General features: G+C 42.2%; 1 protein-coding gene across 3 annotated transcripts in view; it reads left to right on the top strand.

The window, feature by feature from the left end:
* The first annotated feature begins 8,673 nt into the window (after window positions 1-8,673).
* LOC130367665 (complement C3-like) overlaps window positions 8,674-17,281 on the top strand; it is a 229,346-nt gene continuing 220,738 nt past the window's right edge. The window contains exon 1 of one of the 3 annotated variants that reach the window (XM_056570233.1): window positions 8,674-8,729. In XM_056570233.1, the coding sequence (XP_056426208.1) occupies window positions 8,719-8,729 (11 nt within the window). In that variant the 5' untranslated portion in view covers window positions 8,674-8,718. Of the gene's footprint in view, window positions 8,784-17,281 lie in introns of all 3 variants that reach the window. The other 2 variants (XM_056570231.1, XM_056570230.1) reach the window with 2 other exon arrangements.

Raw genomic sequence — 17,281 nt, forward strand, 5'->3', positions numbered from 1 at the left:
AAAATAAAAATAAACATAAATGGTATCGCCGCGTGCGGAAATGTCCGAATTATAAAAATATATCGTTAATTAAACCGCACGGTCAATGGCGTGCGCGCAAAAAAATTCCAAAGTCCAAAATAGTGCATTTTTGGTCACTTTTTATATCATGAAAAAATGAATAAAAAGCGATCAATAAGTCCTATCAATGCAAAAATGGTACCGTTAAAAACTTCAGATCACGGCGCAAAAAATGAGCCCTCATACCGCCCCATACACGGAAAAATAAAAAAGTTATAGGGGTCAGAAGATGACAATTTTAAACGTATTAATTTTCCTGCATGTAGTTATGATTTTTTCCAGAAGTCCGACAAAATCAAACCTATATAAGTAGGGTATCATTTTAATCGTATGGACCTACAGAATACATATCAGGTGTCATTTTTACCGAAAAATGTACTACGTAGAAACGGAAGCCCCCAAAACTTACAAAACAGCGTTTTTTTTAAAATTTTGTCGCACAATGATTTTTTTTTCCCGCTTCACCATAGATTTTTGGGCAAAATGACTGACGTCATTACAAAGTAGAATTGGTGGCGCAAAAAATAAGCCATCATATGGATTTTTAGGTGTAAATTTGAAAGAGTTATGATTTTTTAAAGGCAAGGAGCAAAAAACGAAAATGCAAAAACGGAAAAACCTCCGGTCCTTAAGGGGTTAAAGGGAAACTCCGGTGGAAAACTTTTTTTTTTTTTTTTTAATGAACTGGTTCCAGAAAGTTAAACAGATTTGTAAATTACTTCTATTAAACAATCTTAATCCTTTTAGTACTTAACAGGAAGTTGTATAGTTCTTTTCTGTCTGACCACAGTACTCTCTGCTAACACTCACTAACACTAACTGCTCTGGACAGTTCCTGACATGGATAGAGGTGTCAGCAGAGAGCAATGTGGACAACACAAAAAAGAAATTCAAAAAATAAAGATTTTCCTCTGTAGCAAACAGTTGCTAAAAAGTACTGAAAGGATTAAGATTTTTAATAGAAGTAATTTACAAATCTGTTTAACTTTCTGGCACCAGTTCATTAAAAAAAAAAAAAAAAAAAGTTTTCCACCGGAGTATCCCTTTAACCCCTTAAGGACTCAGCCCATTTTGGCCTTAAGGACTCAGACAATTTAATTTTTACGTTTTCATTTTTTCCTCCTCGCCTTCTAAAAATCATAACTTTTTTATATTTTCATCCACAGACTAGTATGAGGGCTTGTTTTTTGCGCGACCAGTTTTCCTTTGTAATGACATCACTCATTATATCATAAAATGTATGGCGCAACCAAAAAACACTATTTTTGTGGGGAAATTAAAACGAAAAACGCAATTTTGCTAATTTTGGAAGGTTTTGTTTTCACGCCGTACAATTTATGGTAAAAATGACATGTGTTCTTTATTCTGAGGGTCAATACGATTAAAATGATACCCATTATTATATACTTTTATATTATTGTTGCACTTAAAAAAAATCACAAACTTTTTAACCAAATTAGTGCGTTTATAATCCCTTTATTTTGATGACCTCTAACTTTTTTATTTTTCCGTATAAGTGGCGGTATGGGGGCTCATTTTTTGCGCCATGATCTGTACTTTTTTTTGATACCACATTTGCATATAAAAAACTTTTAATACACTTTTTATAATTTTTTTTTTAATAAAATGTATTAAAAAAGTAGGAATTTTTGACTTTTTTTATTTTTTTTCGTTCACGCCGTTCACCGTACGGGATCATTAACATTTTATTTTAATAGTTCGGACATTTACGCACGCGGTGATACCCAATATGTCTATAAAAAAAATTTTTACGCTTTTTGGGGGTAAAATAGGAAAAAACGGACATTTTACTTTTTTATTGGGGGAGGGGATTTTTCACATTTTTTTACATTTTTTTTTACACTTGAATAGTCCCCATAGGGGACTATTCATAGCAATACCATGATTGCTAATACTGATCTGTTCTATGTATAGGACATAGAACAGATCAGTATTATCGGTCATCTCCTGCTCTGGTCTGCTCGATCACAGACCAGAGCAGGAGACGCCGGGAGCCGCACGGAGGAAGGAGAGGGGACCTCCGTGCGGCGTTATGAATGATCGGATCCCCGCAGCAGCGCTGCGAGCGATCCGATCGTTCATTTAAATCGCGAACTCCCGCAGATGCCGGGATCTGTATTGATCCCGGCACCTGAGGGGTTAATGGCGGACGCCCGCGAGATCGCGGGCGTCGGCCATTGCCGGCGGGTCCCTGGCTGCGATCAGCAGCCGGGATCAGCCACGCATGACACGGGCATCGCTCCGATGCCCGCGGTTATGCTTAGGACGTAAATGTACGTCCTGGTGCGTTAAGTACCACCTCACCAGGACGTACATTTACGTCCTGCGTCCTTAAGGGGTTAAGGAGTTAAATACAATTTTCTGATACTGGAATACTCTTATTGCCTCTGCACTGCTTGATTTTGTACTCCTGATTAGGAACCGAAATAAATTCAAGACATTACTACACTGATTTACCAAAATACTCAAACTAGAAAAAGAAGTCTGACACAATATTTGTAAATCCAGGTGATGATAAGATAACCATTAAGCTGAAGGACATTCCTAATAGCCTGTGGAGCCTACTGCACACTGAGTTAACGGGAAACTGCATGAACACAGGACTCTTGTACTGACCCCACAGCAAACTGAAACTCCCCCCAGTCATTCTATTTACTGAACAAAATAATTGTTTGGACAGTGTTCTTACCCTGAGGTCAACATGCCATATAAATTCCCACATTCGCTGCAGTCTCTGATGGCATCATGGAGTGGAAGGTTGTGGGTCTTCTAATGCTGTCCAGTTTTATTGGGTCCTATGCCCAAACACTGTGAGTATTTTTTAGTTGTCAATGGTTATTTCTAGTTAACCTTAGAGATACGCTAATTAATTTGGCACTAATAGGATTTAGTCAGAATTTTACAAAAATTCATACCTTTTGGGATTAATTTTGTCAATGCTCCTGTAACACTGACCTGCCCAGAGGTAAGAAATGATGCTGTATGCATCATAACTTCCACTAAATAGATTGGCTGGGCCGAGCCAGGTGCTCAGTATACTGTACAGTAGGCAGGGCGTCTGCCTATGAGAAGAGTCCCTGGTCACTCACACATTTTGCGTGGTCAACCCAAATCGGGATCTGAATCCAAAACAAATTGGAGCCAAAATTAATCTTAGTAGATTTGCTCATCTCTAAGGCTAGGTTTCCACTTGTTTTTTTTTCTAACAGTTTTTGGAATACTGCCACTGCAGTTTTTGAGCCAAATTCAGAAGTGGATCCATAAGGGAGGAGAAGTGTAAGTCCTTCCTTTATATGTCCTATTCCCTTTGAATACATTTCTGGCTTTGGCTCAAAAACTGCAGTGGCAGATATCCAAAAACTGCCAGAAAAAAAACAAGTGGAAACCTAGCCATAGGGTGCTTTCACCCTGTAAAACAAGTTCCGTTATGAACGCCCATTATGAAATCTGCAGTTATACGACCGGTACTCAACCACTAACAGCCGTTAGAAAATCCCATTATAGTCTATGGGATTTTTCTAATAGACGTTTTACCGTTATCGCCAGTCATTAACTACTTAAGGACCAATGACGTCCTGGGGCGTCATGGCACCCTGGGCCTTAAGGACCAATGACGTCCCAGGACGTCATGGCGTTTTCCGGTCCCTGCCGCTCTCCGGGCAGAGATCGGAAGCGGATGCCTGCTGAAATGCTTCAGCAGGCATCCAGGGCAAACGCCGAGGGGGGCCATGTCGGCGATCGCCGCAAATCGCAAGGGAAATCGCCCTTGCGATCTGCGGCAATACCGGGCTGATCGGGCCTCTGGGACCCGACCGCCCGGTAATTTTGCATGATCCCGGTTGTCACAGACAGCAAGGACCATGCTGGAGGCTAGGAGCGAGGTGGCAAGCCTGCCACCTCCTCCTATCCCCTGTGATCCGTCGGTTAGCTAACCGACCAATCGCAGGGGGGGGGGGCGGTTACTTCCTCCCGCCCTGCCCGGCCCCTGGAAGTCCGGAGAGAATGGGAGGATATTTTGGGGGGTATTTTCTGATATTAACCCTTGCATAAATGTGAAATTTGGGGGGAAACACATTTTAGTGAAATTTTCTTTTTCTTTTTTTACATATGCAAAAGTCGTGAAACACCTGTGGGGTATTAAGGCTCACTTTATTCCTTGTTACTTTCCTCAAGGGGTCTAATTTCCAAAATGGTATGCCATGTGTTTTTTTTTCCTGTTCTGGCACCATAGGGGCTTCCTAAATGCAACATGCCCCCCAAAAACCATTTCAGAAAAACGTACTCTCCAAAATCCCCTTGTCGCTCCTTCGCTTCTGAGCCCTCTACTGCGCCCGCCGAACACTTTACATAGACATATGAGGTATGTGCTTACTCGAGAGAAATTGGGCTACAAATATAAGTATACATTTTCTCCTTTTACCCCTTGTAAAAATTGAAAAATTGGGTCTACAAGAACATGCAAGTGTAAAAAATGAAGATTGTGAATTTTCTCCTTCACTTTGCTGTTATTCCTGTGAAACACCTAAAGGGTTAAAATGCTGAATGAATGTCATTTTGAATACTTTGGGGGGTGCAGTTTTTATAATGGGGTCATTTGTGGGGTATTTCTAAGATGAAGACCCTTCAAATCCATTTCAAACCTGAACTGGTCCCTGAAAAATTGTGATTTTGGAAATGTTGTGAAAAATTGGAAAATTGATGCTGAACTTTGAAGCCCTCTGGTGTCTTCCAAAAGTAAAAACACATCAATTTTATGATGCAAACATAAAGTGGACATATTGTATATGTGAATAAAAAAAAAAAAATTGGAATATCCATTTTCCTTACAAGCAGAGAGCTTCAAAGTTAGAAAAATGCAAAATTTTAAATTTTTTCATCAAATTTTGGAATTTTTCACTAAGAAACTATGTAAGTATCGACAAAATGTTACCAATAACATAAAGTAGAATATGTCACGAAAAAACAATCTCGGAATCAGAATGATAGGTAAAAGCATCCCAGAGTTATTAATGTTTAAAGTGACAGTGGTCAGATGTTCAAAAAACGCTCTGGTCCTAAGGTGTAAAATGGCCTGGTCCTTAAGGGGTTAATAACGGCCATTATTTTGTCATGGGCCATAGTAAAGGGAGAATTAGTGCATGCACTATTTCTCCCGTTCATTCGCCGCTAAAAAAGGGAATAACAAAATTATTTATATATCCTTATGAAATAAGTAAAAAAAAAAAAAGAGTATAATAAGATGGAGAAAAATGAACCATTGAGGTTTACTGGACTGTTTTAGACTTTAACCAAAGTCACTTCTCGTTTGGTTGTTCAAATATTTTTTGTTTGTTTTTTTCTGTGATACATAGGAATTAATTTTTATGTCATTCTTATATCATTTATATTTTATTTTTCAAAATGTGAAAGGGAGGGCTCTGTTTTTCAATTCTTTCTTATTTTCTAGCACTAAGTTGTATCCAATGTCTGTTAGGATGAATTCCCATCACAATTGCAGCCTACGGCTGCCAGATCCAGCAGGGAGATGGGAAAACCGGGCGCTCCTATACCCCAGCCGGACTGGCGCTGAAACCCATTCACTTTAATGGGGGACGGCTCATTTTTTAGTATAATACGGTTTTAGGTCCGGTCAAAAAAACGAATACAGGGCAAAAATGAGCCGACCGGAGTCATTGTGTGATTCCAGTCAGCTCATTTGAATGAATAAGTATGGGGCCAGGTCCGGCTGGGGTACGGAGCGTCCGGTCTTCCTGTCCCCCAGCCGGATCCAGCATAGGATGCAATTGTGATGTGAATGCAGCCTAAAGCTGGCTAGTCCAGTTTTTGTTTTTTTTTGAGCCCGAGGCAAAAGTGGACACATCAGGGAGTAGAGTTATAAGTACTCCACGTCTTTATTTTCCCATTCCATTTAAATCCAATTCTGGCTTTTAACACAAAAATGCAGTTTTTAAAGGGGTATTCCAGTGGAATATATATATATATATATATATATATATATATATATATATATATATATAGATTTGTAAATTACTTCTATTTAAAAAAAATTATTCTTCCAGTTCTTATCAGCTGCTGTATGCTACAGAGGAAGTTGTATTTCTTTCTGGAGTTCTTTTCAGTTTGACCATAGTGCTCTCTGCTGACACTTCGGTCCATGTCGGAAACTGTCCAGAGCAGGAGAGGTTTGCAATGGGATTTGCTTGAACTGTGGACAGTTCCTGACATGGGCAGAGGTGTCAGCAGAGAGCACTGTGGTCAGACTAAAAAGAACTCCAGAAAGAAATACAACTTCCAGTGGAGCATACAGCAGCTGATAAGTACTGGAAGTACAGGAACGAATTCAACAAATTTAACATTGAAGTCTACGGGAAACGGATGAGCCTTTAATGTCATCTGTTTGCATCTGTTTTTTTTTTTTTTCAATCCGTTTTTCATCCATTTTTACTTCAGGTGAAATCAGTGGACTCCTGCAGTGCTGCGGGACTACTACTACTCCCATCACGGAACAGACTTGTTTACATGATGGGGGTAGTAGTTCCCCCAGCTGCAGGAGTCTGCGGGTGGCTGGGGAGACTACATTAGTGCTTGTACTACTACCCCCATCATTGAACAGAGTACTATTAAAGGGGCTGAGGGTTTGATTGCACTGGGTCTCACTTCTGAGACCTGATGCAATCAGAAGTTATTAACCAGGGGAGCGGAAGGCATGCTCTGCTCCCCTGCGATGTATATACTGTGTCTTTGTTTTCATTTTCAAATACCCGTCGGGTATACCCACTTGGTGCCGGCCATTCAGGGCTCCCGTTGGGGTTTTTAAACTTGCACTGTGCTTAATCCCAATATATTTCCCCCGAATGTCCATATTAATCATTTATTCCCCCCGACTGTGCATATTAATAATTCTTTCCCATCCCCACCCCCCCCCTGACTGTCCATATTAATAATTTAGTCCCCCAGACTGTGCATAAATTCATTCCTCCACTGCCCGCTCCTCATCTTTTAGCGCTATCACAGCCCACAGCGGGGACATGTCAGTCCATTCACCCTGCTCATCTCTGTACCCGAAGGGGATGAGCAGCGAGGAATAGACTGACATGTACCCGCTGTGCGCTCTGGTAGCGCTAGAAGAGGAGGAGCGGGCAGCGGGGGAAGAGAACGGGCAGCAGCAGGGGCATGTAAGGTACAGCGGCGGGAAATGGAGCATAATGACAACACACAGCAGGGACATGTCACTCCATTCCCCGCTGCTCATCTCTGTCAGGTACGGAGATGAGCAGTGGGGACATGTAAGTCCATTCCCCGCTGCTCATTTCCGTACCCGACAGAGATGACCAGCGGGGAATGGAGTGACATGTCCCCGGTGTGTGCGCTGTGATAGCGTTAGAAGATGAGGAGCAGGCAGCGGGGGAAGAATTTATGCACAGTCAGGGGGAATAAATTATTAATATGCACAGTTGGAAGGAATAAATGATTAATATGAACAGTCAGGGGGAATAAATTATTAATATGACAGTCAGGGGGAAATAAATATGTGATTATGCACAGTAGAAGTTTAAAAACACCCGCTGGGAGCCCTGAATGGCAACTCGGTGCTGACCATTCAGGGCTCCCAGCGGGGTATTTGAAAATGAAAGTAAAGACACAGTATATACATCGCAGGGGAGCGGAGCATGCCGCCCACTCCCCTAGTTAATAACTTCTAATCGCATCAGGTCTCAGAAATGAGACCTGGTGCGATCAATCCCACAGTCTCTGTACTACTACCCCCAACAAGGAACAGACTGTTCCATGATGGGGGTAGCAGTACAAGCACAAATGTAGCCTCTCCAGCCACCTGCAGACTCCCGCAGCCAAGAACTACTACTCCCATCATGGAAACAAGTCTGTTCCATGATGGGAGTAGTAGTAGTCCCGGCTGCGGAATTCTGTAGGCAGCTGAGTTTTCATACTAACAGATAAAAAACTGATGCACAGGGATGCCATTAAATGGCATCTCTTTACATCAGTTTGCATTTGTGTGTAGTATGGTCCATTTCGGAGGCAGTGACGGGAGAAAAGTGGGACGAAAGACAACGTTCGTGTGACCCTAGCCTTATAGTCATATAGGGTACATATATAGAGATAGATAGATATGAGATAGATAGATATGAGACTTTTTCACCTAAATTTAAACAGAACACCCAGTGTACATGAGACCCATGGTCCCCCATAATAGTAGTCTTTTGACTGAAATGCCATCTTAGTTTTAGTTAAGCACCAGGAACACACATTACCATCACATTCAGTGCTCGGGCACGGACTGATGCACCATGCTATTATGAAATAAAACACTGTACACAGACCAGTATTCCCCCATATAGTGCATATGTAGTGGTAGAAACTGTATCAACTGCACACAGGATCTGTATACCATATAAGTGATTAAAGTTATATCCAGCGACCTGTCACCAAAAAGTATATTCCAGTAGGGAGGAAGTAAATACGATCAAACATGATTTAAATGACCTATGAAAGCATTAGGGTTGTAAATTCAGTCATTATTTCATTACTACCATGGAAACAGCTCCTGTGAGATTGGCAGTTATGCCTGCTGTGTACGCACAGGACACACATCCCAGTATCCAAGCTTGTGTGTGCATGGATTCCAGGTCTGTGTGCACCCCAGTTACAGCCTCTTATCACCAGCAGGGGTACATTTTGGGGTCTGCATAGTTTCTTCAGTGTTTCTAAGCCTTTCATTTGTGATGTTGCCTACTGAGCAGTTGTATCTATGTCTAGAATATCTGATGCTTTCTATTGGGCAAGTGTAGCTAAGCATATCATGTTTGATACATTACTTCTATACACATGCATTTAATCTGATAACTGGTCCTGAGTCCCTGAGGTCATGTACCTAATCCCATGATGATTCTAATAATGTTACTTATAGCCCTTGGTATTTTGGAATATATATCAAAGCCTGTCATGCATGATACTATCTGGGGGCTTAGATACACCGACTCGCTAATACAGCATCAAACAAGATGGTGTAACTTATCCGTTATATCTAAGCCTATCCTGTTTGACACTGTGTTAGTATCACACATTACAGGCTAAGATATGCAAAATTGGAGACATTGGCTCACTGTGTGATACTGTCTGCACAGCTGGCGTATCTAAGCCAATCCTGTATGATACAGTGCTGCTTAGCGGGTATTCCGGAGTTATAGGATGTTTTATTTCCATCTGACAGATCCTGAATCCATCAGATGGGCCTGCATAATTATATTACACTAAGATATAGTTGAGCTTATCATGGGAACGGAGCGCAAATAACTTCCATTCGGGCAGTGCACACTCCCCTCGCTTCCTTCTGATGTAGTCAGTAGAGATGAGCGAATCGAATTGGACGAAGTCAAATTCATTCCGAATTTTGGACCAAATCCGAACTTCGACTTGATTCGAAATAACGAATTTCTTCATTAGCCACACCCCTGCGATCGTCCTGTATAATGTGTACTGTAGATGCGAGCTGCTTTCTCCTGCGCTCACATCTCTGCAATAGATAGGACGATCGTATAGGGTGTCAAGAGTGACACCTGTGGTGATCTGTCCTTAACTGCAGGTACTACTGCTCCCAACATGGAGCACACTTTGCTCCATGCTGGGAGCTGTAGTACCTGCATTAATAGACAGATCGCAGCGGGTGTCACTTCTGACACATGATGCGATCGTCCTGTATAATGTATAGATGCGGACAGCCGGCTGCTCTTATCTGGTCCCACTGTAGAATGAGTATATGCTGTATATATACCTATCATTCATATTTCCCGCAGAGAGCTGTGATTGGCTGGAACCATCTGGCCAATCACAGCTCTCTGCGGGAAATATGAATGAGTGATGTTAATTCTATTCACATCACTGGCCAGCCAAGGTATAGTGCAGTGATGCGAGCGCAGGAGAAAGCCGCTCCATCTCTGCAATAGAAAGGACAATCGCATCGGGTGTCAGGAGTGACACCCGGGGCGATCTGTCTATGAGTACAGGTACTGCAGCTCCCATCATGGAACAGTCTGTTCTATGCTGGGAGTTGTAGTACTACCTAAAAAACTTAAAAACAATATAGAGAAAAAAAAGTGAAACACACATTTTATTAAACACAATATTAAAATACATTACTAATAAAAAAAATATTAAAAATATGGTATAAAAAATATATTATTTTTACATTTAATATGGCCCCTTTCTACATTTTTATTATTGACGGCTACATTTTTAGATCCCACATAAATTGATCCCTGTTTAAAAATTTTTTATTTTTTTTTGTGTGTTTTAATTTTCAGGAGCCGGCAGGGACCAGAAAATTCAGTTATTTCAATATTCAATATTAAAAATGAATGAGGAGTGCATTTCATCATTATTTTTTTCTAGTTTTTGTTCTCAATCCACATTTTTTTATTTTCACTTAACTTTTTTTAGCCCCATTTATTAAATTTTTTTCTGGCATTTTGATGTGCTGCCATGAATAATTGTTGGGTCAGAGATGAGATGAGGATAGGGACATCAGTAATATGTATAATACAGTAGGCAAAAAAAAAGCTGAGTTTCCTTAATTTACCAAAAATCCATGATTTTACAGAGGTCTATCAGAAATCAAAGATACTTCAAATTGTAATTTGCGGAGGCAGATGGTCAGGTCAATAATGTATGTATGTATTTAATGTAATTGTGAAGGACAATGTAATTGTAATTGTGTAATTGTGAAGGACAATGTAATTGTAATTATTAATTACAATGATTACATTACATTAAATACATACATGATTAAATTACATTAAATACATACATATATTATTGTCCCAGCCATCTACCTCCGCAAATTACAATTTGAAGTATCTTTGATTTCTGATAGAAGACCTCTGTAAATTTATGGATTTTTGGTAAATTAGGGAAACTTAGCCTTTTTTTTGCCTACTATATTATACATATTACTGATATCCCTGTCCTCGGCTCGTCTCTGACCCCGCAATTATTCATGACAGCACATCTAAATGCCCAAAAAATTAAGTGAAGGCTAAAGAAGTTAAGTGAAAATAAATAAGAATTATGATTTAGAATGAAAACTAGAAAAAAAAATTATGAAATGCACTAATATTGAGCGCTGAATTTACTGGTCCGTGCCCGCTCCCAAAAATTGAAAGACAAAAAAAAAAAAATGTTAATGTTAATTTTTAAACAGGGATCAATTTATGTGGGCGGGAAGGGACCTAAAAATGTAGCCGACAATAATAAAAATGTAGAAAGGAGCCATTTACATTTTTTTTTATTAGTAATGTATTTTAATATTGTGTTTAATTAAGTGTGTGTAAGTGTGTTTCACTTTTTTTTCTCTATTTTGTACATTTTTAGGCAGTTCTACTACTCCCAGCATGGAACAGACTGTTCCATGATGGGAGCTGTAGTACCTGTACTAATAGACATCCGATGCGATTGTCCTTTCTATTGCAGAGATGGAGTGGATTTCTCCATCTGGAGCGGAGATGGAGCGGAGATGGAACGGATTTCTCGCATCTCTGCACTCTAATCTGGCCAGTCAGTGATGTCAACAGAATTCACCTCACTTTTTCATATTTCCCGCAGAGAGCTATGATTGGCCAGATGGTTCCAGCCAATCACAACTCTCTGTAAAAAATATGAATAATAGGTATATATATGGCACATACTCATACAACATTGGTACCAGAGAAGAGTGGCCAGCCGGCTGCATCGCTACATTATACAGGACGATCGCATCGGGTGTCAGAAGTGACACCTGCTGCGATCTGTCTATTAATGCAGGTACTACAGCTCCCAACATGGAGCAGAGTGTGCTACATGTTGGGAGCAGTAGTACTTGCAGTTGAGGAGAGATCACAGCATGAGTCACTCCTGACACCCAAAGCAATCGTCCTATCTAGATGCAAGAAAGCCGCCCGCATCTATACATTATACAGAACGATCGCAGTGGGTGTCAGGAGTGACACCTGGGGCAATCTGACTATTAGCACAGGTACTACTACTCCCAATCCCAACCTACCCAAAAAAATAAAATAAAAAATAGAGAAAAAAAAGTGAAACACACACACTTTATTAAACACATTATTAAAAAACATTACTAATAAAAATTCACCAAGAATTTATTCGTTTTGGATTGATTTTTTTTTTTTTCAAAATTCGCCGAATCGGACAAATAACATTTTTCAAAAATTCGCTCATCTCTAGTAGTCAGCAGGATCTTGCGAGCCTGACTATATCAAAAGGAACAGAAAGAAGCAGTTGGCACAGCGGGTGATCTGGTGCACGGTTGCAGTAGATAGTAAAGAAGTCTCGGCACACGGCAAGTATGTTGCATGTGGTTTATTCAGCTTAACATAGCTGGGCATTACTGCACGCGTATCGGCTCACACTTGAGTATAAACCACATGCAAGATACATACCGTGTGACTTCTTTTGGATCTATATCAGAAGGAAATGATGGAGCAGGTATTGCATAGATATAAGTTATTTACACCCTCTTACCAGATAAGCCCAACCATACCTTCATACCTTTCGCGCATTATAATTATACAAGCCCATCTGATCAATTCAGGGATGTATCAGATGGGAATAAAACACTGCATAACTCCAAAACACCAGCTAAGCAGCACTGTGTCATACAGGATAGGATAACCAGGGTGCCATGGGTAATCGCAGGGTGCCGTTCAGCTGTGATGATGGCTGAAGAATTTCTACCAGCCTCTTTGTTGTCCAATTGGCAATTCAGGAATGCAGGCAGCATCAGCAGCCTGTATATGTGGAGCGCCAATAGCACTGATGAATACTGTGCTATAAAACACTAAATAATGTATGCAATTAAAACTAAGCACAAATTTTCGTACAAAAAGTTATTTTTTAAAGTAGTAAAATAAAAATAAAGACCTATATAAATCTGGAATTAGTTTAATCGTATGGACCTACATAATAAAGATAACATGTCATTTTTACCGAAAAGTGAACTGCAAGAAGCAGTTTTTTTTTTAAATTGGCCCCATGAAAAAGGATACTGATAAAAACTATTTGTGATCGGGGCTTACACATTCGTACTCGTGATAATGATATATACTTACTTGTTATGTACACATTATGACTTAACCTATCGGTCTGAGATGTGCCCAATGACCGCGACGGAGGCCATACCTTAAGAGGGCATGCCCTGTAATGGATGAAATGAAGAATAAAAGAGGAAAAAGAAAGGGAGGGTTGGGAGGGGTCCGCAAACGTCAGGAACGGCCCACTGACAGGAGGTAGGGACGTTATATACCCCTGCCCCCGCCCACAACCCTACGTGCCGCCTGACGTGCGAGGGGGTGGAGATGTTACCGCCCCTCTCACAAATACAGCCTAACTAGGCTTCACACTTGTGATCGGGGCTTACACATTCGTACTCGTGATAATGATATATACTTACTTGTTATGTACACATTATGACTTAACCTATCGGTCTGAGATGTGCCCAATGACCGCGACGGAGGCCATACCTTAAGAGGGCAAAAAGTAAATCTAGTAGGGAATTAAATGTAATCAAGGACTAAAGCCCCTACCCTAGCGCTGACCAAGATAAAGCTCTGATATTGAGATGGAATTGGTGAAGCGAACTGACTGGCCGAGGAATCGATGCCTGGAAACTGAAGAGCATTGTAGTCATGCCCACCCCTGACCGAAACCAGAGTTGGCACTTGAGCAAGGTCAGGCCAAACCCCCAGCCGATGTCCGCTGTAGCATGCTGCCTAATATCAGTGCAGGAGTGAAACACTGTGACCCATCAGGCCTGATGAATCCTATCATGTTCCTGCTAATAAGTGGCCAAATATATAACTGTTAGCATATAGACACAACCACCACCCCCCGATTACCCTTGGCGTTGAACAGCCTAATTTCCTGTAGATCAAACAATATCTGAGCACCTTACCTGAAAACTAAGCTAACCCAATGCCCCAATCCTAACACCACCTCATGAATGGTGTCCCACTGCGAGTGACCCACTAGCTATCCTGTCTGTAATTTGCCTACCCAAATGTACCTGCAGACACTACCGCTCTGTGCCTGAGCAGTCGTGCCCACAAGCTGGACAATTGTGCAAATGATAATGCCGGTGAAGCAGGCGCTAATAGGGCCGTGGACCGTGTGAATGGACTCTGCTGGAAACATGTTGGTGACAACCTGTGTGGTGTATCCCCTGGCAGACGTGTTGTCGTGGTGACCCCATGTGTGTGGCGAGTAGCTTTTGCTCACCTGTGGTCTATTGCCTTGCGACTGTGTCAGTAGTGTGGACCCGCGTGAGCCTTACCCTGCGGACGTGGCAGGCATGAAGGGTAACAAACCTAATTTGGAATGTTGCTCTGAAGAAGTGTCAGTAACAATAACCTGCATGGCAACTCCCCCTGCAGAGGTGGCAGGCATAATAGGTAAGCAGCCACCTATGTGTCGTGATGTTATTGCTCTGAAGACGTGTCAGTAACGATAACCTGCATGGAGCCTCCCCCTGCAGACGTGGCAGGCATAACGGGAAAACAACCACCTGTGTGGCGTAATGTTATTGCTCTGAAGACGTGTCAGTAACAATAAGCTGTGTGGTACCTCCCCCTGCAGACGTGGCAGGCATAATGGGTAAAGAAACCACCTGTGTGTCGTAACGTTATAGCTCTGAAAATGTGTCAGTAACAATTGTCGCGTGGTACCTCCCCTGCAGATGTGGCAGGCATACCTGGTAAACAACCACCTATGTGGCATGATGTTATTGCTCTGAAGAGGTGTCAGTAACAAAAACCTGCGTGGTACATCCACCTGCAGACGTGGCAGGCCTAACAAGTAAACAACCATCTATGCGTCGTGAAATTATTGCTCTGAAGACGTGTCAGTAACAATAACCTGCATGGTGCCTCCCCCTGCAGACGTGGCAGGCATAACAGGAAAACCACCACCTGTGTGGTGTGATGTTATTGCTCTGAAGACGTGTCAGTAACAATAACCTGCATGGTGCCTCCCCCTGCAGACGTGGCAGACATAACGGGAAAACCACCACCTGTGTGGTGTGATGTTATTGCTCTGAAGATGTGTCAGTAACAATAACCTGCATGGTGCCTCCCCCTGCAGACGTGGCAGGCATAACGGGAAAACCACCACCTGTGTGGTGTGATGTTATTGCTCTGAAGACGTGTCAGTAACAATAACCTGCATGGTGCCTCCCCCTGCAGACGTGGCAGACATAACGGGAAAACAACCACCTGTGTGGTGTGATGTTATTGCTCTGAAGACGTGTCAGTAACAATAACCTGCATGGTGCCTCCCCCTGCAGACGTGGCAGGCATAACGGGAAAACCACCACCTGTGTGGTGTGATGTTATTGCTCTGAAGACGTGTCAGTAACAATAACCTGCATGGTGCCTCCCCCTGCAGACGTGGCAGACATAACGGGTAAAGAAACCACCTATGTGTCATAACGTTATTGATCTGAAGACGTGTCAGTAACAATTACCTGCGTGGCGCATCCCCCTACAGACGTGGTAGGCATAACCGGAAAACAACCACCTATGTGTCATAATGTACTTGCTCTGAAGACGTGTCAGTAACGAATAACCTGCGTGCTGCCTCTCCCTGCAGACGTGGCAGGCATAACAGGTAAACCACCTGTGTCGTGAGGTTATTGCTCTGAAGAACGTGTCGGTAACAATAACCTGCATGGTGCCTCCTCCTGCAGACATGACAGGTTAAACCACCTTTGTGTCGTGATGTTATTGCTCAGAAGGCGTGGTAGTCATGGGAACTATAACGTAGTTCCAGCGTGGGCACCGCGAAGTTAAGAGCGTGTGAGTCGTGTGATGGTATGCGCGTATGTGTACTATTACTGCATGCACTGCATGGAAGCACCCATAATGTACAATGAAACTATGAGTATATACACTAAACCAAGCACTACCAGCTCGCCAATGCCATGCACCTTCGCATGGCACTGACACCATGAGCGTCTGAACAGCCCGAAAGCCCGAGGCATGTGAAACACAGAAACAAAGCACCACACATGCACAACCAGTCCCTCGTCAAGAGTGCATGTGTGTCATGAAAAGAAATGGATGTCTGACCAACGAGAGTGCATGATCAGCAAAGAACCGTGAGCGTATGCCACCGTAAGAGCTAAGGACAAATGCAACGGTATGGATGCTGATGAGCGTATGTGCAGTACGAATGGCAAAAAACGTAATGTCAATGCCAAGAGCATGTGGCCGTGTAAATGCCATGAGCGGATGAGCGGTATAGATACCATTGCGTATGATCAAAATAAAAACCATTGCATGTGGACAGTATAACTGCGTGTATGAACCGTGTGCAAGCCATGAGCAAATGACAGTAAAAAATGCTAATAGCGTGTGAAAACAGTGTGGTTAACAAACACAGTGATGATGCCATGACCATATGTACATGCGATGAGCGCATGGCCACTATAGATACTGAGCTTATGACCAGCATGCAGTGAATGCAACGGTATTGATGCCGACACATGACCCGTATGTGTGTTGTGATCATATGAAAGGTGCAAAACGCCATGTGCATATGACAGCAAACCTGTGGGTGTGTGCACAGTATGAATATTGTGGGCATGCGATCTGTATGAATACCAAGCGTACGGGCAGTATTAATGTCATGAGTGTATGCAGTGTAACTGGTGCGAGTATAGCTGCCCTGGCTTATGACCAGCATGAATGCCACAATCATGTAGATGTCCTGAGCGTACCAACAGAAATGAAATGCCATGAGCATAATGCATGAAATAACCGCCAGAGCGCATGGACCCGTGTAAAAACCACCGCAACTGCCCAGTGAAAAATGCCACGGCACACGAACAGTGTAGAGCTATGAACGTCTGGACAAATGCGTACGGTGTGGACGCTTTGAGCGTGTGGACAATTTCAATGTCAAGAGCATATGAAATAGTGTGAATGCTATGATGTGTGTACGGAAAACCAAGAGCGTATGCCCGGTGTGAATGCAGTGAGCGTGTGAACGCTATACAGCGATGCGTGTGTGAACCGAGTAAAATTCGTGAGCGTGTGCAACAGTGTACAAACCAATGGGTAAGAAACCATGCGTGTATGAAAAGTATAAATGCTGTTAGCGCATGGACAGTGTAAATGCCGTGAACGTATGA

This window comes from Hyla sarda, chromosome 4 (assembly GCF_029499605.1).
Source record: "Hyla sarda isolate aHylSar1 chromosome 4, aHylSar1.hap1, whole genome shotgun sequence".
Lineage (NCBI taxonomy): Eukaryota > Metazoa > Chordata > Amphibia > Anura > Hylidae > Hyla > Hyla sarda.